This window comes from Eptatretus burgeri, chromosome 14 (assembly GCF_056783735.1).
Source record: "Eptatretus burgeri isolate ZD-2024b chromosome 14, Ebu_testis_v1, whole genome shotgun sequence".
Lineage (NCBI taxonomy): Eukaryota > Metazoa > Chordata > Myxini > Myxiniformes > Myxinidae > Eptatretus > Eptatretus burgeri.
Window position 1 is genome coordinate 51,985,495 of NC_140974.1, and position 24,034 is coordinate 52,009,528.

Genomic DNA, 24,034 nt, shown 5'->3' on the forward strand with positions numbered 1-24,034 from the left:
CTCTGAACGAATTGTTTGTATGTGCATTTGTGTTTTATATATATATATATATATATATATATATATATATATATGTATATATATATATATATATATATATATATATATATATGTGTAAAAAATGTATGCCTTTTTTTTATTATTATTATTATTATTATATTTTTGTTCCCCATCTATCTCGAGGATATTTTTTTCCGTGAACCTCAACGAAGCCCAGTATAGTAGTGGACAAAGTGTCCTTTGACCTTGATGTGCTGCAGAGGCAATTAGATCGAGGTGGGTTGGGTCCACTGCGTGTAAATGAGCTGCGGAGACAGAGGGATGTCTGGACCGAGTGCGAACGCAATGCCACCTCAAGGATTGAGGACATCACGCTCAAGCACTACACCTTCACCTCACAAATCTTAAGGGGTAATGCTGTATCTTGGCGAATTTCACTGCTTGACTTTGTGCTTGGTGGTGGCCAAACGTATTGTGTAAGAATTGCAAGAGAGGGTACCATGTTTAACATTAAAAAAAAATGTTTGTGTCCACGTTTTGTCCAGTGATGTTGCGAGCAATGCAGGCAGACTCTGGCCGGTTTGGGGCCTCTGCTTGGGACTCTGCCACACCTCGAATGCTGAGATTAGCTGTCAGTGTTGCTATGGAAACTTTGCAGTGTAACCAGGCAACAGAGTTGGTATTGGTACAAAAACGGCGGGAGCTGAAAAGGCAGGTATGTCCATTGGTGGAGGAGACGGGACTTTTGGTCAATTGTATGCATTTGCCAGGAAGGGTATACTTGTCTTCAGCTTCGGCCTAATTCATGTTTACCGGTTTTGATGACTAACGGCTCATCACAAATTTAGGAGATCTCATCCTCGCGTGATGTTTCGAAATGCTCACTGCCAACTCTTCCCCAGATGTTATCTCTCTCCCGATCTGCGTTGGAGGAGCCTTGTGTGGTCGATGACACTGAAAGAACAGGCTTTCAGATACAGAGTGCTCAGCCATTGGTGCAGCTGAATAGGCTGGAGTCGAAGTGCTATGATCTAGAGCTACGAGTTTGTGATACCCGGCTGCACTCTCTTCGTCTCCGCGAGCAGTTGATCTCGTCCCACAGGCATGCACTGCAGCGGGAGATGCAAGGTCAGTGAGCCTTTGTGAGTCATGCTCCATATGCTCTCAGGACTCGTACGTTGCCTTGAGAATATTGTACTTTATTTTATTTTTCGAGCCTGTGACTTGTGGAACACCTTAAAATTTAATTATGGTGTATAATGGCCCTTGTGATTTGGCTGTGCAGAGATTGATGATTCAGTGTGCTACCACGACACATTTGAGTCGCTTGAGGCGATGCAGGAAGTCGGAGAAATGGGATTGGTGGCCAGTGGTGACAAGGAGCGCTTGTGTTCTCAAGACCGTGATTTGCAGTCCAGGCTGGCAGACATTCTGTCCGAGAGGGCCCGTCTCCGAATCAAAAAGGTTTGGATTTAGACCTACCTTCTGAAGGATGTGGGCTTGAACATGGTCAGTTTTCCAACTGTTGCATCAGAAATAGAAAAGTTTTAGGTTATTCGCATACTCCTTAGAATATAATTTTATGCAACTTCCTTTCCTGTGTATTGCAAAAAAAGTAGCTATTGTTAAAGATCAGGAAATGGATGGTCGATCTCATTGTGCTCATACAGAATTTTTGTTCCACTACTGGAAATGTTGAACTCGCTTCCTTGTATTTATTTTTAAAGCTTTTTGTTTTGTTCCTCTGAGTTTTTGTCTCTTGTTTTTATTGAACCATTGCCACTGCAGTTGATGTAGATTGTACACTTTAACTGTTCCCTTTTTCATCCATGGGTATCAAGTTGGTACTGATTCCACATTGCTCTTCAGACATTGAGTCAACCACATTGTCTGGACTGTTGATTCGCTAATAAAGTATTACTTTGTTCTCATACTCACTGAAAACAGTAATTAATGAGCCAGGTGGGCTTTTTGGTAACAATCCAATCGGCATACTAATTTTCCTGAGACTACTCGCTTTCCAGAAAGTTGGAATACAAATATTTTGTACTGCTACCTTCAGCCAGATTTTTCACCCACCACCTTCAGAATACCAATTAGATGTTTTCAAAGCTATGCCAAAACCTTAAAAAAAAGAGTTCATCATTCTTTTTCCAAGAAGGAAATTTTGAATACTATATCTATCAACACTTTATGGGCAACAGCACAGCTCCTGGATTCCATTCACAACCGATTAACAATTGCTCTCGGTCTGGTGTGATGCTCGCTTGCAAGGGTTCGTGTGTTGCGGAATGGCATGGGTCCCTTTATTGTGTGGGAATCTTAAGTCTGCTCTCGAGTCTACTTGCTCCACATTTCATATTGGTTAAATGGTGTTGTGTGTGTGAACGGTGAACCACAGGAGCGGTGCGTCTCCCGACGCCGTGAAAAGCTGCACGAGCAACAGGAACATGAAAGGCGGTGGAATTTGCATCACGCCGTACAGCTGGTATGTTTATTGTAGATATGAAAAAAAAATTGAGTCTTCAGCAAAATTATTATGGAACATGTTCAATAATTTTAAAGGAAAAAAAATACTCGTTATAAGGATGCAGAATAAAGAGGCATTCATGGGGCAATGTCTGATGACAATATTTTGTTTCAATTAAATTAGTTGAAGTGTGGTTGGAATGTTCCAAGGAAATATGACGAAATTGTTATATAACTTCAAATGCCACAATTGCAATCCTAATTTGGCTTCAGATTTTGTTAATCAGCAGGTTCATAGACATAATGGACCTTTCTGTTGTAATTACCCCACCTCTCACCCCCTGCACACAAAGCGATGAGGGGTTAAGCAATTGGTACACTTCTGTCTGTCTACAAACGTCGGTTTATGATTTGAGGAGCAACTTGATTTCAATTAAATGTTATATTCTTAACACTAATCAGAAAACGAGTATGCAGTTTAGCAGGACTTTAGCTCTGAATTAGTCCTGATTGCACATGTGCAGAGAGGAGTGAGATAATTTGTTTACTCTGTCTGCCTGTCTGGCAGTCGAGCAAAATTGAAAATCATTCCAATCAGGAAACTTACTGTTTTCCAGGACGTCATAAAGGACACAAACAGGCATGAATAACTAATGTAACATGTTAAATAAGATTGTGTAAAAGACTTCATCAATGGTGGTAAACATCTGAAAAAATGTTTTTTCTACAACCTCTAAAATCTTTATTTAATTTCAGTTTAATTATGTACTTGGTATAACACTGTAGAACACAAATTGCCTTTTTGGCATTCTATCTTAAAGCTGCCCGTTGCCAGTCGAGAGGCTAAGTCTCCAAAACCAATTGAGACAATACTGTTGTGGGTCGGGATTCAGCGGCGATAAACGACCACCAGGGGGAGCAGTAGGGTCGTCTCCACCGAACACCCCGGAATTTAGGTCATGACTCTCAGATAAGTCCGAAAGGTCACGGGTCCCTTAGCAGACCGTGGTCGCCAATATTTCGACGGCGTGGGGTAGGGTTAATTGCCTAACTTCAATATACCTAAGTATCCACATCGTCAAATTACCCGGGAAGTCACACCCTCGACGGACTCTGTCGTACTGGGTTGCTCTAGCGACCTCGATCCGGTGTAACCAAGCGGAATTACCAGAGTCCGTCGGTCCAAACGACAACTTACGGCACACGGCCTCCCTAATTCTCAATACGCACCGTGCTGGGTCAATGGTAGAAACGACAGGCAACGAACTGGAACATTTAACAGATATTTATTTACAATAGGGAGGGAGACACAAAGCAGAGTTATCTGAATAAAGAAATGCAATTTACAATGAACGAAAAGCACTTGCAAGTCTGATAAGTAGAATTGTTGACACACACACACACACACACACACACACACACACACACACACACACACACACACACACACACACACACACACACACACACACACACACACACACACACACACACACACACACACACACACACACACACTGGACCCCGTGGGTCTTATTCGGCCAGCTGGGGGAACAGAGCCTGGCCGGGTACCTTCCCGCCTCATGCGGTCACACTGGACTCCAACCACCACGGTGGGACTCAAATCAAAGCATGATCTTTTCTACTCTCCTTAACCCCCTCCCCCCACCCCACCCCAATCCCTCCTTTCAAATTTCCAGTGTTCCCTCCTGAGGAAATACTTATTGACACAAGACATTTTAGCTTTTCATTTTCATTTAATTTGTAAAATTTCTTAAAACATGTTTTCACTTTGTGATGATGGGGTATTTTGTATAGATTGACAAAAAAATTAAATTTAAAGTCAGGCTGCAACATAACAAAATGTGACCAAAGTCGAGAGTTGTGAATACTTTCTGAAGGCATTGTGTATATGTATATGTATATATATATACCGGGCGTAGTGGCGTGCGCCTGTAATCCGGCTACTCGGAGGCTTGGGTTGGAGGATCGCTTGAGGACGGGTACTCTGCACTGGGCCGTGGTATGAGACTTAGGGCAGCCCGGAATCATGGTGAAACCTACTCCTTATTCCCTGTGTCGAAAGAGGCGACTAGGGTTGCGTCAGGAAGGGCATCCGGCGTAAAAAAAACCTGTGCCAAATCACTATGCGGATCATAACGGATGATCCGCTGTGGCGACCCCTAACGGGAGCAGCCGAAAGAAGAACAACAACATATGTATATGTATGTATATATATATATATATATATATATATATATATATATATATATATGTATATATATATATATATATATATATATATATATATATATGTATATGTATGTATATATATATATATATATATATATATATATATATATATATATATGTATATATATATATATATATATATTTATTTCTGGCTGCCATCGATATTCCTCTATTTTCTCGAAGTTCAGGAACCGAACCCCCCTCTTCCCATTGGCACTTAGTTTTCATGATCACTGTTTTACCGATTGTGGCATTTTCACGAACCTGAACCCCGTGATGTTGAAGGGTTTACTGTATAGACAAATACACAGGACTGTTGGCTACTGAGCCAACACAGCAACTGAGCTTGAGGGAAGAGCCATCACTACCCGGGGCACTCTGAGTACTGGCGATACCAAAACAATGGCGTTGCCTTTGTCACCACACTTCGTGGAGCATTTCATAAGGAGGAATTTCCTCCTCCCTATGGGATTGTCCATGCTCTTAACCTTTTACATACTGAATGTCAAGCAAGGCAGCAGCATGTACTTTTTTCATTTTTTTTTTGCTTGGAAGTTATCTTACTTATTTCGTCAAATGCCATGTGCCTGGCAATATTTGTTAACGATGCAATTCACCTATGGGGCCAACAGGGGTCCATCCTACATGGTGTACTATTTTTGGTCTGAATATGTGTATGGGATCATGGTTGCAAATTCAGGTTCGACAACCCTGCAGATATCTTACTCAATGGCTTACAGAGCAAATACAAGATTTCTGCCATACCAAATATCCGGTTCTTTTGCCCAGACACTAATCTGAGGAGCATTATCATATTCTGTCCTCTGTTGATGACGTGATTGCGGTGTCCATATCCTACGAAGTACATGTCAATATCGATAGTCTTAACATCAACATTAACTTTTTTTTTGGTAACTTCTTGGTCATCACAGCTTTCAGTGGTATCATTTTGCCATTGCACACTTGCATCACAATACTGGGGCTCCTTCTGTGTGGTAATGTCTGGTTCCAGTTTCGTTGTTGCAAGTGTCATTCCAATGTTGATGCGGCTGTTGTTCAATGCTACCTCTTCTCCTAGCTTCCCTTTGATAAGCTCTTCCCTTTGACAAAGCTTTCTAAAAGAATGATATCATCCAAGAAGCCTTTTTATACTCCCGATGTATATATGTATATATATGTATATATATATGTATGTATATATATATATATATATATATATATATATATATATATATATATATATATATATATATTGTTGCGGTATTCGCACCCGCCGGCGTGCTGACGGCCACGTAACTCGAATCGCGGCACGCCGCCCACCGGACGGACAATCCAGTCGTGACCCTCTCGGACTAACGCCGGGAACCAGTCACGGGTGGACCTTTCGGTCTCACCGCGATCGAGCCAATCAGCCCCCGCGTGGGATAGGGTTGCTCGCCAAATTCGACCTACCTAAGTACCCACGCGGAGGGTAGACCGGGCGATCGCACCTCGCCGCAGGTCGACTTCGGACACGGGCCACTTAAGCGACCCGTTCCGTACTATCGGGATAACCGAGCGGTGTTATCGTCGACCTCGACAGTTCGATTAATTATCGGGCGTATTCAGCCCACTACCAACCCTTTACGTGAAGCAAGATGAGGATTCAATGAAGGAAATGACGAAGCGAAGCGGGAAACAGTTCAACACAAAGCACATTTATTCGCGATGAACGGAAAGCACACATATTCAATTCCACCAAAAGCACACGGAAAAGAAAAACACAATTCAATTTACACAAAAAGCAAATGCGACAATGCAGATCTAATACCGATTACACGAGCACACGGCAACACTTATACAATTTTACTTCACAGACGGCGCCGACAACACATACCCAAAACCAAGGAAAGAATACCCTCAAGGATGAGGCGGGCCTGAGGCCGAGACCGGGTCGGGCCTACCCGTCTGGTGATGAGACGCGGAGCGGCGATGGTGCCTCAACTCCGCGGGCCTCGCGGGCAGTGTCTGGTAGGGGGTGGGAAAGGGGCCCCCTTGGTCGCACTATCTCAGCGCGGGGGGAAACAGGAGGGGGTTGCTGATGCTCGGGGTATAGAGGATTTTTATTGCCCCGCGACGAGCGTCTCCACCTCGGCCAGGTCGCGCTGTCGGCCTCCCTGGGGTGCAGCTCCCTGCACGACGCGAGCACCCCCTCGTCTGCCCTCGCCGCCTCTCCACAGCTCCGTCCCCTCCGCTCCGACTCCAACGCACACGACGACCAGCTCCTTCTTGCCAACTCCACCGCCCGCGAAGTCTTAACTCTCTGTTCCCTCTCGACTCTACTACTCACTGGACTGACGAACACGGTCGCTTATATCAGCCCCGTGGCTTCGCCCTCTCATCTTTGACCCCTCCCTTCGACCTTTCACCTCGCTCCCCATTGGCCCGAGAAAAAGTGGGCGTGAATGCTTTTTGATCCATAAATTTGCATATATCGATCGCCCTCCAACGCCCTGGGGGCGGGGCCAATTCGCCCCTCGCTCACCGATTGGACGGCAAAAAGTGGGCGTGTGTCGTTTTTGATCCGTTTTTGAAGCACAAAATCCGTGATTTTGTACACGCTGTTCGGCGCGCGCCCTGCACGAGTCCAACACCGGTACCCACAAGCGGCGCAAGAACGGTGGCGATGCGACGGTTGCGAGGTGTGACGTGAAGGTCGTGGCGGTTGTGGTGAAGCGGCGTTGTGGTTGGTGGGTGATGTTGTGACTGGTGGTAACAATGGCGGTTGGTCCAAAATAAAGATAGTAAAAGAAAAACGGCTATCCTGAAGAGTCGCAGCACGCATAAATGACATGTATTCCCACTAGACAACGGGTTTGGGCCTAACTACACATGTACTTACCGAGATACCTCACCTAAGGGACCTGAATGGTGGTTTGCGAATTTGGTAACCACAACAATATGTATGTATATATATATATATATATGTATATATATATATATATATATATATATATATATATATATATATATGTATATATATATATATATATCAGGGCGTATTATGTGATGTCTGTCCGTCTGTCCGTCCGTTCCTGTCCGCACTATAACTCCCGAAGTTTTCAACTTTCACGTTTCATATTTGGTACATAGGTACATAATGTGGAGACGGTGTGTCGCGACATACGTTCGTCATTTAAAGTGGTTGCCATGGCAACCAGGATGCTGTTTTCCATGTAGTAGCACAATTCAGTATATACCTTCTTGTTCGGGCGTATATTGTGCTCACTTGAGCTCTTGTTATCTATTGAGCTACATGTACATTGTACATGTTTCATGGTCAATGAACAAAACGAACTCAAACATGAATATGAACAGCAAAACTATGTCATTACTTTGTGTGTAATATCGGAATTTGATCAACTATTGAAGAAAATGAATTAAAAAAACAAATCTTTTTCCACATTGTTTTCTGATAGCCAAAATAACATGTTAAAAAAAGAAGAAAATAATACAAAGCATCAGAGACCGTTGCAAAATTATATTTTACTGGCAAAAATATATTTTTGAAATGACAACGGCCCTCCGTAGAGCGCATACCTCCACCAGGCTGAACAGTTTATGTTTGGTATTCCATAGAAAGGCCGGATCTGGATCCAGACCTGAACCAAAATCTAATCGGCTTGTTCTTGTCACCTTCCCAGCTCATCCACCAAGTTGTCATAATCCGTCCACAACTTTTTTGAGATATCGTGCTGCACGGTGTATAATTTTTGATCCTATCTCTCAACGGTGAAGAGTCACTTAATACATTCTGGTATCCGGATCTTCACCAAAATCTAATCCGTTCATCCTTGTCACACACCCACCCTCTCCACTAAATTTCATCCGAATCCATGCTGACAGACAAACAATCAGCAGTGAAAACATAACCTCTGTTCACCTTCGGTGGTGGAGGTAACTGAGGAAAATTCCAAAGTAATAATTTCAAATATGTTTCACAGATCATTCACTTTGACTAAAATGAATGGAATACATTTACTCATGGGAGCAGTTTATTCCATATGTAAGGTAGGGTATGGATGGGCGGCAATTGGTCATCCATCAAGAAAATGTATGCCACAAATCTGTCAAATATAAAACACAATGCAGTAAGACAATTGAATCGTCCGTACAGAATTTGCAAGATGTAAAACTTATTGGCATGACAGGTACATATTATCTATTTGACTTCCAGTAAATTCATAATCATTTGACGTGAACCGTAAAATTGTCAAGATAATTATCATCTTTTCTGTTACAATTTTAATGTTGGAGTTAAATATAATCTTTTCTGTGTCATATAGAAGGCATTGACGAACTTTGTCAGTATGATAGATCGCATCATGCTCAAATTGCCTAATTCCAACTTTGTGTTTACGGGCTACGAAGCGATGCAGTGAATACGGCTGAACGTATTGACAGTCACCAAACGGTAAAGATGCATGAGTTATGCATGTTGTTTTCTTCCAATTCTGCTGTTTTCGCTGTTGTTTGAACATCCCACTATGATACATCATCTTCCTGATTGTCCATCACTCTTTCCAATGATGTTAAACAATTGAAAAAAAAATGGAAAATGTCTATCAAATAAACGAGATTTTGGGCATCAAATTCAGCATGTGAGCTCACAATGCTATTTAGTAGGTAACACGTACACATTGTATTTGCATTGTGTACACCTCAGGACCACCACAGTAAGGGCAACTGTCTGCTGCCACGTAGCATCCACTCTCGTCCGTCGGTAAGGTATATCATATTCGTCATACCCGCTCCCTCTGCAGGCAATAGGATTTGTTTTCGGAAGTGGCATCGTTTTCCCACTCTCAAGGGTCAATAACCCCTCCCTCCTACAGTGGTCGGTGGTTAAACCACTTGCACTGTTGCACTGCACAGGCAAAAATCGCAAGTCTTCTCCCCACACTCGCAGTGAGGGGGTCCGGGCTATTTATTTAATAGTAGAGTGGAGGGAAAAGTGGAGAAAATGCAATAAACACGATCGTGCACACAAAAGGGAAGAAGGGTAGGCCTCAAGGAAACCCGATATGAAAACTCAACCATTAGCACAAGTTTTAACACAAGACCGAATTGGAAACGCACAGTAAGCACAGAGATAAAAATGTGGCAAAACCGACCGGAAAACTTACCTTTGAGAAAATCGGCAGAGACCCTGAAGAGGAACCTGAAGTCCACTACACCCTTGTGTTCAAAATGTTTCATAATACTGTTGCGGGTCGGGTGAGAAGACCACTAGGTAGGGGAAGCTACGTCGATTCCCACCAGACTCCCCGGAATTGTTGGCCGTCGCTCACGGATAATTCCGTGACGCGGCGGGTTGCTTAACCGACCGTGGATGCCAATTACTCAACCGCATGACTTAGAGTCCTCCCGTCTATGGAATCGGATTACCTAATTTACCACGTGGTTTAACCACCAGGGAACCACGCCCTCGGTACGCCTTGTCTGAACCAGATCACTCTACCGGATCGGATCACCTTTCCGGATCGGATGCAGCCGAGCGGCACTGCCAAGGACGTACCGGCTAAAGTAGGAGCAGATCGTTGGGAATAAACACCTGGCTTAACCTGGATTCAAACCATGCTGGACCAATGAGGGAAAAGACAAAGGCGAGCTGGGAACATTTCTACAACAATCATGTATTTACAGCAAGCGAGGAAAAGCATGTGGCACAACAAAGGTTTATTGGGTATGTAATGCAGGGAAAGAGGAGAGAGGTGTGGGGTGCGACAATTATACAAGCAACTTACTAAAGCAGACACAGTGCAGACTTGATGCGAGTTTATTCACAGTAACAACAATAAAAGATCTTCTACAGGCTTACTTAACAGACAGGCGTCAGCACACTCAGACACACACAGAAAAAGAAACCCCAATGAAAAGAAGGCCTTTTGCAGCCAGGGAGGAGGGGGTTGAGGTTATAGTTTTCGGTACCTGGGTGTTTCGGGGGAGGGATGCTCTGTGGTGCGGCACCCGACAATAGCCACGTTGTTCTGGCCACAGACGCATGTGTGGAGATCGTGTTCTGAACAGGAGGAGCTTGAGTGGAGAAGGGAGCAGTCCAAAAGGCGAGGGTGGAGCAGTAGGTGGGACCAGTCAGGAGGCGATTTGTCAAGGTCGTGTGGGCGGAGACGAAGAACAGAAGGTGGACCGTCGAGGTGAGACGTGGGCGCAGTCATGTAGCAGGAACACTCCACGTAAAGACACCCACACCGAACACGCACAACAGCCACAACTACACGGAGGATTTCTGCATGTTTTATAAAGCCTGGAGGTCGGGGGAGGGGCCATGCCGAATCAGACGTCATCGCCTGAGTCGCTGTTCCGACTGGCCCCGACCCCTCACGTGGTCCACCATCCTGGGCCGGGTTTCAGCCAGACGCTGGTATGGCCCGCCCACCTTGGTGCAAAAGCGTACATGACACGCCGCACATGTCTGGCCTCGGGTAGATGGTGGGAGCTCAAAGCGCCAGTCTACTCCATAGTGCACGTTGCGATTTTTCCTCAGAAGTGATCGTTGGGAGGGTACTGTGGGTTGTCATGCTGTGGTAAGCGAGGCGAGGGGCAAGCGAGGCAGATTTACCTCAGAAATGAAATGGAGGGAATAAAATAAAAGGGAAAAATGATTTAATAATCCTAACTAATAGCCCATCGCAACGCACTCCCTTGTCCTCCACTACACAAAAGGAAGGGTTCTATCTGCACGTATATTAATGGCATAACTGACTCGAGACAACTATCTGTTGTATGCATGTGGTTCCGAGAACTGCAACAATACGTTGAATGGCACAATTTGTGGGTCCATCACGTGTTCTGAGGTCGTATTCCCGGCAGAACTCCAGCGGGTGTCTACATAGGATTTAGTCTCATACCACAGAGCCACCACTTTTGTCTTCTGCTTCACTGTCAATGGCATAGTTGAGATACAGAGCTCGAAATCCCAGGGAACAAATACCCCGACCCTGAAACCCCCAAACCCTGAAAAGGAAAACGTTGTAGGTTGTATGCATTGTGTGATCGAAAGAATCAGATTTGGTTTGGTCCTCAGGTTTTCCTTAACCTCCGACCAGTTATGCCGAGTCAACCATTTGCCAAATTCTTGGAGTGTTGAGTGCTTAATGGGGTCTTATTTGTCGTGTTATTACTTTGTCAGACTGGGCTGTTTCAGAACGTGGCTTCCAAATAACTATCATGATCACTTTTGCCAATTGGAGGGTATATTTTATGTTCATTGTAGAAAAACATCAGGTTCGTGAGGATCATGCCTAACACTGCAGAATATCTAGTACTAATGTATTTTTCCTTCACTTTCAACAGCGTCGAGAGCAGCAAAGGGAGTCTGAGGGACAGCGTCGCGATTGGTTGCAGCAGGAACGGCAGCGCACTGTACAGCGACTGCATGAATATCGCCAGGTTTGTGTGATTCCCTCCATTCAATTCATGCCTCATGGTCTCTGCATTGTTAGGCTTCAGTTAATCTGTAGATTATTGTTTTATTCTTCAGACGGGGTTCTAATTCCTCTCACTTGGAAAGTGCTTGAAAATCAGTGAAGAAGTTAGGTGTATGCATCGACATTAGTTTTGTTTTTGAAAAAAAAAATTCTTCATAGAGGTGAAAATATGATTAATTAACAATAAAAAATAAATTTATCCTGTCTTGGTTTGCAATAAGCAAACAACACTTTTTTATTTTATGATTTAAAAAATTATATTGACTAATAAAAGTTGGAGAGAACTGAGCACACCAAATTAGTCGGACTGTTATCTACATCACTTGTACCTTTTCATTGTCACGGGTTTCCAAGGAAATTCCTCAAATGAAGAAAAACGGACCATGCTTACAAAGTATTTTTAGCTATATTTATTTTATTTACAGGGTCTAAAGTTTAGCACATTGAGGAAGGGGCAAGCCCATGTCTACACAATCGGTCCCCAATGGCAATAATCAGGCAGCTTAACGAAATGTTGGGGACATCCCGGACAAAAGCACCAAATTTTTTTTATATACTTGCTGAGGTCTTCCGATTTGACTATCTGCTAGGAACCATAAAATCTGAGCACTTCAAGGTGATAAAATTACATATTTCATGTTTTTGGTCATTTTCAAGTTATAAAATGGCATACATTTTGAATTTTGTATTGTACTAGTAGTACATTAAGACATAACGGACAATCCTCTTTCTGGGGCATTCATAACTGTCAATTCTCCTTGTGGAGTATTTGAAATATGACATACCTCTCTTTGTTCAGTACAGTAGTTCCAGAGATATTGACATTTAAAAATCTGTTCAGAAAGTTTGTTTGACACATTTGCAGCTGCAAAGTTGAGCACATCTCCAGCCAACCTTTTTGCGTACATATCTGCCACCGCAGCCACTCGTGCTCTTGCAACCACTCATGCTCTTGCAACCACACTTGACTAGCTCGTTGCATGCTTTTGAGGCTATGGGTAACATTGTCCACACAGGAAGCCAAGCTTGGCTGTCCGTGTCAAATATCAAGCCTCATCCCTCAGGTAGTGGGCGTTCATTCTTGGGCCAATTCACTTGTTGTCCATATTCCTGCCTGATGGGCAGTATGCTTTGAGTACTTCAACAAAGTGTCTTGGGTTGGAGGAATGTTTCCCATTGATTTATTCTTCTGGCAGAACATCTCTTTCCATGCTTCATTAACGTAGTCCAGGTGACTAGTCTTATCACAGAGGTCCATCGGCGAAGCGATGGGTTGGCTCTGCTAGTAGTATGATAAATGAAGAAATATAAAAGTACCGAAGGAGTGCACAAACAACGATGACAGCTTAAGTCTGTGAATATATAATTTGTTTCATTTTTGAACATTGTAAATTTGATGACAAAAAACACAACCTCTTCTCTTTTGGCCAAAACCGTATTTTATTGTCATTTGCAAACCAGGACACAACACTTTAAAGGGAGCAGTTGAATCGGCACATTCTAGGGAACCCCCCCCCCCCCACTCCCCAGTGTTACCCCAACTTTAACCAATAACCATTCCTTTCACACCTTGAGGTGCATAGGACTGCCAGGGCAGTTTCATTTGGTTAAGGAGTACAATCCTGGATGGGTCGCCACTGACACAGGATACTCGAATGAATTATTACCCCAGTAAGCTGGTACTCATTTTGCTGACTTCAGAAGGATGACAGGCTGAGTCAACCCACCTGGTGTATTTAACGGAAAAACAAGAGCCCAAAATCAAGACTCTAAGATCTTAAGCCAGATACTTTAACCATTACGTCAACACCAGGTTTACCCTAACTTTGATCTCCTGAAAACTTCATTATTCCCTTATTTGAATATCATTTTTATCATTTTTTTTTTTTGTCTTTTCCAACAGAAGCATCCAAATGAAGTAATCTCTCATCCCCAAAGGCTCAAAAACCTTACTAGGCTGAAACATGAAGATCATGTCACTTCTACATTGGTGAAGGTTGGAAGTTCTCTGGGTCGAACCACCAGAACTGGAAGTCTGAGATGCAACAGGCAATTTCAGGAAATTCCAGTACAGATCTTCTGCAAGCGTGGTGTGGGTACAGAAACTGATAAAACCATCTCTGCATGTCCCTCTTCTCTACAACTCCCTCAATCATTTGAACAGCAATCTCAACAACCACCTAAGGCCCCACCACTGCCACCGACTGCATTAACACCCCCTTCAGCTCCACCACCACCTCCACCACTGCCTACTACAGGCTTTTCTGAAAAGGAAAGTAGCAAGGCTCGAGACTCTACTCATAGGCTTGATGAAAAGGGCAAGGCCTTGCCTTCCCATCACTCACCACCTGCCTCTTTTGATCCTAACGAGCTTGTTCGTGCCAGAGAACGGTTGCGGAAGGCTGAGACTGGTCCTGGAGTCTTCACTCCGGAGAGAAACGGTAAAACAACTTCGTGCTTTGTCTGAATTGTGACAATATGAATAAACATCATGCTTGAGTTAACTACATTCCAAAAGTGTGCTTGTGCTGTTTGTTAAGGTTAAACATTGTAGTGTTATACTTGGTTATCACATGGAGATCATTCGTTTGACTTGTTCTTATGGAATTATCCAAATATTCATTCTTCTTTACCCCACCCTACCTCCATACTTCATTTCCCCACAAGCCCATACTATGGTACTCTTTAACATTTTAAGGACTCTGATTTAATATCACAGAGCTTTACTTCCATTTAGCTGCTTCCAACATTACTTGCCTCAATTAAATGTGTTTCTGATTCTTTGCTCTCCTTCCTTGTTGTATAACTCGACTTTGACGTGTCCAATTATAGGACTAGATCGTGCAGAGGTTTAGCGCGCTTGCTTCTGAGTTGTCTACTTTGGCTTCCTTTCCCGACTTGACGATAAACTGTTGGTCGGTTGGTGTTCCATCAATGAGTGCCATCCAATGGGTGGAGGCTAAGCTGTTTTCACATTTTTGAGCATTAGCTAGTGAACAGTTATATTCCCATGGTCTCTTACAATGAAGAATAAACAAGTTATCCCTGGCAGTCTGGCAAAATTCCAAATGATTGTCCTGATGTGCAGAGGCACTACATCAATGGCACATCTGTGCCTTGGCAACGATGCTACTAGCGGCCGAATTTCACATTTAAATAACAGGCCATTATGCAATCGCGTACAATGACATATCCGATTTCCTTCCTGGTCTTGGAGTGTCGTCCCATCCATAACTCCATTTACAGTTGTGTCTGCTGATAGCAAGTCTATATTAATGAGAACTCAGGTTGGAAGTTGGAATCACAAAAAACAGCTCCGATAGATCAGTGAAAGCCTTCTGAGTGTCAACTCGATCTAGAACTGCAAGTGTCCGTTTTTTCTCTGACATCTACTTCACTCCCTTTGGCTTCTCTGTTGATGTTCACCTAAATCGTATGCCTCACTGGCTATTTTCAATTTGTTGCAAAAGTGACCAAGTGTCAAACTGTGAGGTCTACTCAGACTGGTTTTTCAGATTGTGGTTTACTCAGGTTGATTGGCATAATCTGAACTGTCATTCAAGGGCTGGTCACTGGTGCTTGAACACACTATTTCATTTGAGACTTTTACAGCTCCTGGGATTGTTTCCAAGAATATGTTCTGAAATGCAAGTTGTTCCACATAATAGGTAAATGCCTATGCTCAAAGAGAAAAGCTTGGTTCTTTGAGGAAGATGCAGAAGTGGCACACTTATCTTTTGAACTTGGTCTGGGTTTGATTTAATATCAGGTCAGGCCAGATTAGATCTGTGACTTGCTACAGGTATCATGTAAACCTATACTAACCTGTTCCATGGTCGGGTTGTTGTTGACTAAACTGTCTCCCCCACCAGGCTTTTTGGTGAGAAGGGTGTTTAGATATGGACACCCAGCAGGATTAAAAACAAAACCTGTCAAAGGGTGTAGGAGCTCCTTGTGAGCCAACGGCCATCCATATCTTGTGCCCAACTGTGTCTGTGGATGTCCTCCTGCAGTTGGGTTACTTCTTATTAGGAGGTTGGTGGCAGTATTTGCACTCCGGCCACTGTAAAACCCTTAATTGCGCAAAACACAAAAACGCAAAGAAATCTGAAAACCCACTCTGTGGGAGTACCTCCTGTGCAGCTTCCCTTCGCATGGCAGCTCACCGGATGACGGGATTGGGGCAAAGCCTTCTGGCCCCCAATCTTTGATGATAGGAGGGAAACCATGGGGTAACATTCCCAGGTCAGATTGCGGGAGAGTGGTGCTGAGGTGTCGTCCATCAGACGGCGGTCTCCTTGGGTTAACCTGAGGCGGTCCCTTCGGGTGGGTGCCTGGAATGTCCTATCCCTAAGAGAGGATGATCTATGTTATCTTCTGAGCTCAAGCGTTTGGACATCGGGATTGCAGCACTCTCTGAGGTTCGGAGACCGGATTGCGGAGAGATCATGGTGGGTGGTTACACCTACTATTGGTCTGGTCGCTCTGATGGTTACCATGCCCAAGGAGTTGCTGTAGCTGTGTCCAATAAGCTGACTCCAATGATAATTCAGCAAATACTGGACAACGAGCGTATTATGAGACTCAGGATTCGTCACTCCTTAGGCCTTAGTTATTTTATAACTTGGTTTACAGATCTGCTGACGGTATATTTGCCGAAAATGAAATAAAAATATAAAACACATTTTTAGCCTTTTTATTTATATTTATAAATTTTCCGCCGAAGGTGCAAAAGTTTCAAAACCCGAAATGTAAACGTCGCCATTTATTTTCAAAATATAATTTCGCACGCGCGCACAAAAATGCAGAGACCCTTCAACCAAACTGCGCAGTAGTCTTCGGTCATGGCGCCTGAGCAGTGGCCAGCATGGTTCAGATTGACTGTGGTTTCTGGGGCGAAAGTGATTGTTAAGAAGTATGTCAGCGGTATAAATTCGAGTGACTGTATTGGTGATTTAATCACGCAACATCTTGACGACGAATATTCTGGCCAAACGATTGCATCAATTCAGTGCAGCAGCAGGGCTGATGATCCAACAGGTTTCTATAAGAAAAACATGCCAGACTATATTGTAAAAACAAGTTTTAATCCTACTTTATTGTTTTTCACATCAGATTATACAGTGAACATGGGCATCCTGCATTTGAATGGTCTTCCATCTTCAATGTTTTCTTAGATCCTCCTGGTCTGGGATTTATATTTATTTCCCCCCCCACCTACATCTTTTCCATGGAACATCCGAAAAAAAAAAATCATAAAAATATATAATTTCTAAAAATTGAAATTGTATTTATATTTACATTTCGACTACCAACCCTTACATTTTAGCTGAAGAACTGTGTAAACCAAGTTATAAAATAACTAAGGCCTTAGGTGTTATTTCCCTGGTCTCTGTTTATGCTCCGACTGAGGCGAGTGATCTCACCGTGAAGGATGCATTCTACGCCACGCTCGAGTCTGGTTGATCAGTGCCCCAGATGAGATACACTTATAGTCTTGGGGATTTCAATGCATCGAATGGAATTGAAAGGGATGGTTATGAGACATGTGTTGGTCCCCATGGGGGGGGAGGGGGAGGGGAATTCGCACATTGTGTTCATCCAAGTCCATCCATCGGTGTACTGCTGTTAGAGCAGAGGGTGGTAGGTTCTTGACAGAGGAGTCCGAAGTGAAGGCCCGCCGAGCCGGTTACTTTGAGCGGTTGTACCAGGCTGATTCAACAGCTGTCGAGTTGGACATCAGGGGTGTTACAATCCCTGTTGCTGATCCTCCAATCAACTGTGGTCCACCTTCACTTGTGGAAACACAGGCTGCGGTGAACCGGTTGAAATGGGCATAAAGCTTTAGGGATCTGTGGCATCCATGCTGACCTTCTCAAGGCTGGTGGAAATGCTGCACTCGTGTTGTTGCATGCAGTTCTGTGCTCTGCCTGGAACACAGCCATCATCCCAACTGACTGGAAGAGTGCCTTGTTGTCCCTCTCTGGAAAGGGAAGGGTGATCACCAAGACTGCAACAACTACCGAGGGGTGACGCTGCTCTCAGTGCCGGGCAAGGTCTTTGCTCGGATAATTCTTGATCGGGTTCGCCACCATCTGCTTGAGCACCAGCATCCAGAGCAGTCAGGCTTTACACCAAAGAAGTCAATGGTTGACTGTATCCTTGCTCTTTGGGTCCTCATTGTATGCAGATGAGAGTTTTGGCAGGGGCTGCTTGCAGCTGATGTTGATATCTGTAAAGTGTTCGATTCAGTGAATGGGGATGCCCTCTGGAGAATTCTTGGTCTTCGTGGGGTGCCACCAAAACTGATCGATCTGATGTCTAAACTCTACTCTGGTACTGAGAGTGCTGTGAGATGTAGTGGTACCATCTCTGACTTATTTCCATTTGTTACTGGAGTTCGTCAGGGGTGTGTATAGTACTGGCCCCCACACTTTTCAGCACTTGTATGGACTGGATTATATGGAGGATATCTGAGAGATCAAGCTGCGGTGCATCGTTTGGGAATGTCAAGCTCTCTGACCTTGATTTCACAGATGATGCAGTCATCTTTGCAGAGACTTTAGATATCCTTTTGTTACCCTCGAGGTGCTGATTGAGGAGATGGAGCTGCTGGGATTACAGGTTTCCTGGGTCAAAACGAAGATCCAGGCTTTCAATGACATCTTGGATGCTGCTGTCCTGTCTGTGCATGTTTGTGGTGAGGATGTTGAGGTCGTGGAGAGATTCACTTACCTTGGCAGTGATATTCATGTCTCTGCTGACTGTGAGTCGGAGGTCAATAGACGTCTGGGTCGGACCTGGGGAGTCATGGATTCACTAGATAATGGGGTGTGGCGCTGCCGGTACCTGTGCGGGAGGACGAAAGTCCGAGTCTTCAGGTCCTTGGTGCTTCCAGTCTTGCTCTATGGATGCGAGACTTGGACTCTGACCAAGGATCTGAGACGAAGACTTAATTCCTTTGGTACCAGGTCTCTTCGGAGAATCCTTGGCTATCACTGGTCGGATTTTGTGTCCAACGAGCGGTTGCTGAGAGAGACTCGGATGAGATTTGTTACCTGCATAGTCCGTGAGCGTCAATTGCGGCTGTATGGACATGTGGCTCGTTTTCCTGACGCTGATCCTGCTCACCAGATTCTCTCAGCGAGGAAGTCTCGTGAGTGGAGGATGCCAATGGGCCGACCATGTGCCTCGTGGTTGCAGCAGGTTGATCGGCATCTCAAGGAGGTGGGGATGGGCCAGGCATCTGCCTGGGGGATGGCCAGACGGAGGCCCCTGGAGTACTGACGAAAAGTATTAACAGCGTCGCGCTGCTCTGGCGCATGCTCCCATACCTGACCTGACCTGGGTTTGATTCCTGACTTGACTATAAACTGTCAGATTGGTGCTTTACAGATAGGATGTTGCATCACAAAGTATGCTGTCCCTCAGATGGATGTTAAGCTCGGAATACCATCTGCTAGCATGATTTCTTGGACATTAAAGATCCCCGTTGTTTTTTGACGAAGCGTAGGTGAGTTCGTGAGGACATGCCAGGTGCTAAGTATCTTCCCGAAGAGTAGGTGAGGTAGTGCCTTATGCCAGGTGTGAAATATCTTCCCCATGGGGATGGGGAATCATATTACTGCAGGATGCAGATGGTGAGATCAAGCATCACTTTCATAATCTCTTTGTGAACGAAACTGAGTATGGTCAAGCATGTGTGTTATTGGAGTCGGTCTTCGAAGCTCGGCACAACAGGCATTTGCCATATCACCAATATCCTCTTTGGCACCACTTAACCCTGTTACAGCACTCTATTACGGCACCACTAGTATCTAGCATCAGCCCAAAGTGTCATATTAGAACTCAACAAGGTATTTAAAAAAAAAAATTCAATATTATATTACCTTACTTTTTTGTGGGCTCAGGCTCTGCACCCTCTCTCTCTCTCTTCCCCCCCCCCCATATGCAATGCAGGCAAGAAAAAAAAATTAAGACTTGTTTCATTTGCTCTTGGTCAGGGTCTGGTTTATTTTCAACAGAGATAAGTCTGTAACATTTTGGTCTTCTGTAATCTTTTATTTGTTGTTGAACTCCTTCCACCTTGCCTCGAGATCACACATATTCTAATAAATCAAAGCTCCCGAACGGAATCGCAAGACAGCATTTGGAACTTTTTTTGTTCATCTCCACTAACTTGCCTTCTTCTATCTGTGGAATAAATTGGTGTTGTTCCAATCCAACTCTAACCTCCAGACCACTCCCTAAAGGTGGTAGCTTATTGAAACCCTCCTTACTATGGGCATCTTTTGTTTTTCTTATTTGCCTGTCTCATGTTCCTACTTGTGTTCTGTGTTTTAACTTCTCTCTGCCTCTGCTGCATTGCCTTTTCCCTATTTTTGATTTATTTTAAAATCTTCAACCTTTACCCAAATGGGTCGAACACTATCACAATATTGCTTTTTTTTCTCTCCCCCCCCCACCCCCACTTTAATCTCTTCTGACACACTATAGATAGCCCAATGGATGAAGTGTTGGCGTCTCTCAAGCTCGGAGCATTCTCGCTGCGAAAGGTCGGTGCAACCCAACGGGATCGCAAGACTGAGCATTTGGAACCCAAACCAGAGACTCTGATGGACCAGATTCGAAAAGGGGTTCAGCTGCGGCAAACACCACCCGCGACAACTCGCCATGGTTACCAAGGCGACGATCCCTTGACACAAAGCATTCGCCTCGCCATGCAACGAATTAAGGAAGCTTCTCCAGACTCTGAGGATGACGGAGAGGTTGAAGGTGAAGCGGAGGAGAGCAGTGGTGACTGGGACATTTGATAGCTTATCATGAAACTTGCTGGGGGATTTGGAAACACCCAGATCTTTTTCAGCTTACTTCGATGTTGCCATATTGTTCACAACAAAAGTGGTAAAGGAGCAGGTTGACAGAGATTATTGGATGGTTGATCAAATAAGCTTTGTTAAGAACGAAGTTAATCAAAAAAACAATTTGATAAATTAAAGCACTGATCTTCTTTGGTCTTTGACATATGACCGAGTGTAGATAGAAGTAATGCCACAGGGTTTGGAAGTTAACGGTTAAGGGAGGATGCAGATGTTTTAACTTGCACCACATACATTCACTTTGAAAACAGTTGCACATCTTGAATAATTGCTAATCCCTCCCATCACTTTTCTTCGTAATCATGGAAAAGTGCCATGTTCCTCTCCGCATCAGGCCATTTTTGGTGCGTCTTGGCAACAGCATCAGGTTAACCTTCTGTGGTTTAAACCAGAACACCTGCCTGATTAGGCCTAAATCACATTTGCCACAGTGGCCGTGGGGTCTCCAAAATCTATGGCCACTAGCAATTATACGGCGGCCGCAGTATTTCCATGGTCACACAATGTAGCAGTCACATATGTTTTTATTTTTTGGGGAGCCGCACGGCATATTTAGAAATTGTGGAGACCGAAAACATGGGGGTGCCGTACGGTCTTTGATTTGATGTCGCACGGTGACCTTAGGGCGTCCCTGCGGCGGCCATATAATTTTCAAGGCAGACGCAAGGTAGCCTCAAGGTGCCTGCAAGGCGACCGCAGGGGGGCCCTAAGGCGAACGTGCGGCCAGACGGACGGTAACGAGTGGGTAGACATATCAGTTCTTTTTATACTGAAATAAAAATATAACGGTTCGCAATATACCAGTACATGGTGCCCCCAGAATCCGAATTGAATTCGTTCCAGGAGGCTGTTCGGATTGCAAAAAGTTCGATTCCCAAACTATTTCCCAATAAGAAATAATGGAGTGAATTAATCTGTTCCTGGACCCCAAGAAAACCCACTTTCACGACACTTTCAACTGAAATTCCCCATGTTTAAGGTAAAATAAGATGAGTAAATGACCTTCGGTGGTGGTGTATTGCATGTAAACTGGTACAATCACCACATCCAAAGGTTCACACAGGCTCGAGCTCCGGCCTGGGTTACGATTGCTCACTCTGTGAGCGCTGCCCCCAGGGCAGCTCATCAAACATGATGCCCCCAGAACCACAATCACTTTCATCAAACGCATCGGGCTGAGGTAATCATGTATATTCCAAATTACAACCGGTTTTTCTGTGAAATTAAAGCCTTACCCGACAATCCGTCACATCACGTGATCGGATTGCTTTTTTGTTATTAATTAAAACACAAGATGAGTAAAAAAAAAAAAACAGCACAAATCAAGGTGAAAACACGAGGTAAAGTGGCGATTGACACACGAGAGATGCTTTCACGAGGACTTCCACCGACGAACTGAATGAACAAAGCGCGAAGATGTGGGTCGAACAGGTGGGGGAGACACGTGAACAAACATGAACGCTTCGTTGTGTTCGGTTTTTAAAAATGTATTCGGTTTTTAGGGCAAAATTCATTTTTCATTGATAAGAGACTACGGCAGCCGCACGAATAACGCAAGTCCACCGTACGCCCTACGTACGGTCGACGTGGAACACAACTACGGCATGTCGAATTGCTCCAGCCAACGTAGAAATGAAAAAAGTTATAACTCCGCGTTATAATTCCACGGCGACCCCTACGGCCTGTAAAAGATAGCCAAACGGCATAGGGCCACCCCAAGGCCACCACAGAAACTCTGCGGCCGCCGCACGTTTCTGTCAATTCAGAGGGCGTACAGCCGCCGTATCCTTGCCGTAGAGCAAATGTGACTTAGGCCTTAGACCACGCTCGCAGCACAGCACGATGGCCCGGTGCTTGGGGGCTGGTCGCTTGAACTTAATGTACCAACTCATTTGGGGACTTTTATCTTTGTGTGGTTATATCAGAATCTGAAAAATATTTTTGTGCAATAAGCTGATGTCAAAAAAACTGCTCGCTTGTATCGCCAGATGGACGGTTTATGCACAGGGGTATTCCATGTCAAGTGTACACACCCTCCTGACACTAATACCTCATTTTCTCCCCATATGTTGGTCATTTATTCACTTGGGTAAAAAAGACTCAAAATACCAACTTTTATACCTGTGGGCCCATCATCCCTCTGATCAATCAATCATCCCTCTGATGCTCATATTCCTACCATTTTAGGGGACTCCCAAAATTTGGGTGCCCCCAGCTGCCCCACAATCTTCCAGAGGCCATATCACAGGTTGTAGTGGTCCGATTTGGCTGATCTTGGTATCAAAATGCTCGTAAAAGCGAGATCTTTCGAAATGCTAAAGTAAAATCACTCCGAAACGAATTCAAAAAGTTATAGTTTGGGGTGCCCTTTGACCTTGGGCCCCCGCTCCCCCGCCAAAACCGATGGTCCCGATTTTTTTCGTGTGAGAATACCCCTTCATATACTCCAACACCTCAGCATAAATGAAAATGGGATCTCAATGGGTTCAAGTGTGATGATGGTTTTATTGTTCGGGGACTCGGGTGCTGGACACACAATATGCCACAATACATAGCACAATATTTGAACACAAGATTTCCAATACACTATATCAGTATATTGTAGATACATTTTCCACATGCACATGCAGGAACTGGAAGCGATACTAGTATGAGTAAGAGTTTTTCCTAGCATATTATAGTCAAGATTTTTTGCCAACGAATGTTTTATTTGACAGCTATGTTTCTTTTTTACTGATTGTGTAGGTTCTACCTGTAGCAGTTTTTGGTTCTACGGAAAGAAGTATATCAGAAATGTCTAAAATGCAGTGATCTTCAATGTCAGGAAAAAATAAACTATTTTCGGGCCCGTTGGGATGAAGAAAATTCACTTTCACTTCATGAGTGTCCTGAAAGGCTTCCATGATGCGGGCAAGGCACCATTTTCCATCATAGTGCACTGTGACA

General features: G+C 44.2%; 1 protein-coding gene across 2 annotated transcripts in view; it reads left to right on the forward strand.

Annotated features, from left to right (window-relative positions):
* LOC147013198 (junction-mediating and -regulatory protein-like) overlaps window positions 1-22,422 on the forward strand; it is a 24,289-nt gene extending 1,867 nt beyond the window's left edge. For both annotated transcript variants that reach the window (XM_085855767.1, XM_085855768.1), the window contains 8 exons: window positions 261-411; window positions 546-715; window positions 903-1,128; window positions 1,286-1,464; window positions 2,402-2,488; window positions 12,076-12,171; window positions 14,113-14,650; window positions 20,706-22,422. In XM_085855767.1, the coding sequence (XP_085711893.1) occupies window positions 261-411; window positions 546-715; window positions 903-1,128; window positions 1,286-1,464; window positions 2,402-2,488; window positions 12,076-12,171; window positions 14,113-14,650; window positions 20,706-21,022 (1,764 nt within the window). In that variant the 3' untranslated portion in view covers window positions 21,023-22,422. The remainder of the gene's footprint in view (window positions 1-260; window positions 412-545; window positions 716-902; window positions 1,129-1,285; window positions 1,465-2,401; window positions 2,489-12,075; window positions 12,172-14,112; window positions 14,651-20,705) is intronic.
* The last annotated feature ends 1,612 nt before the right edge of the window (window positions 22,423-24,034 follow it).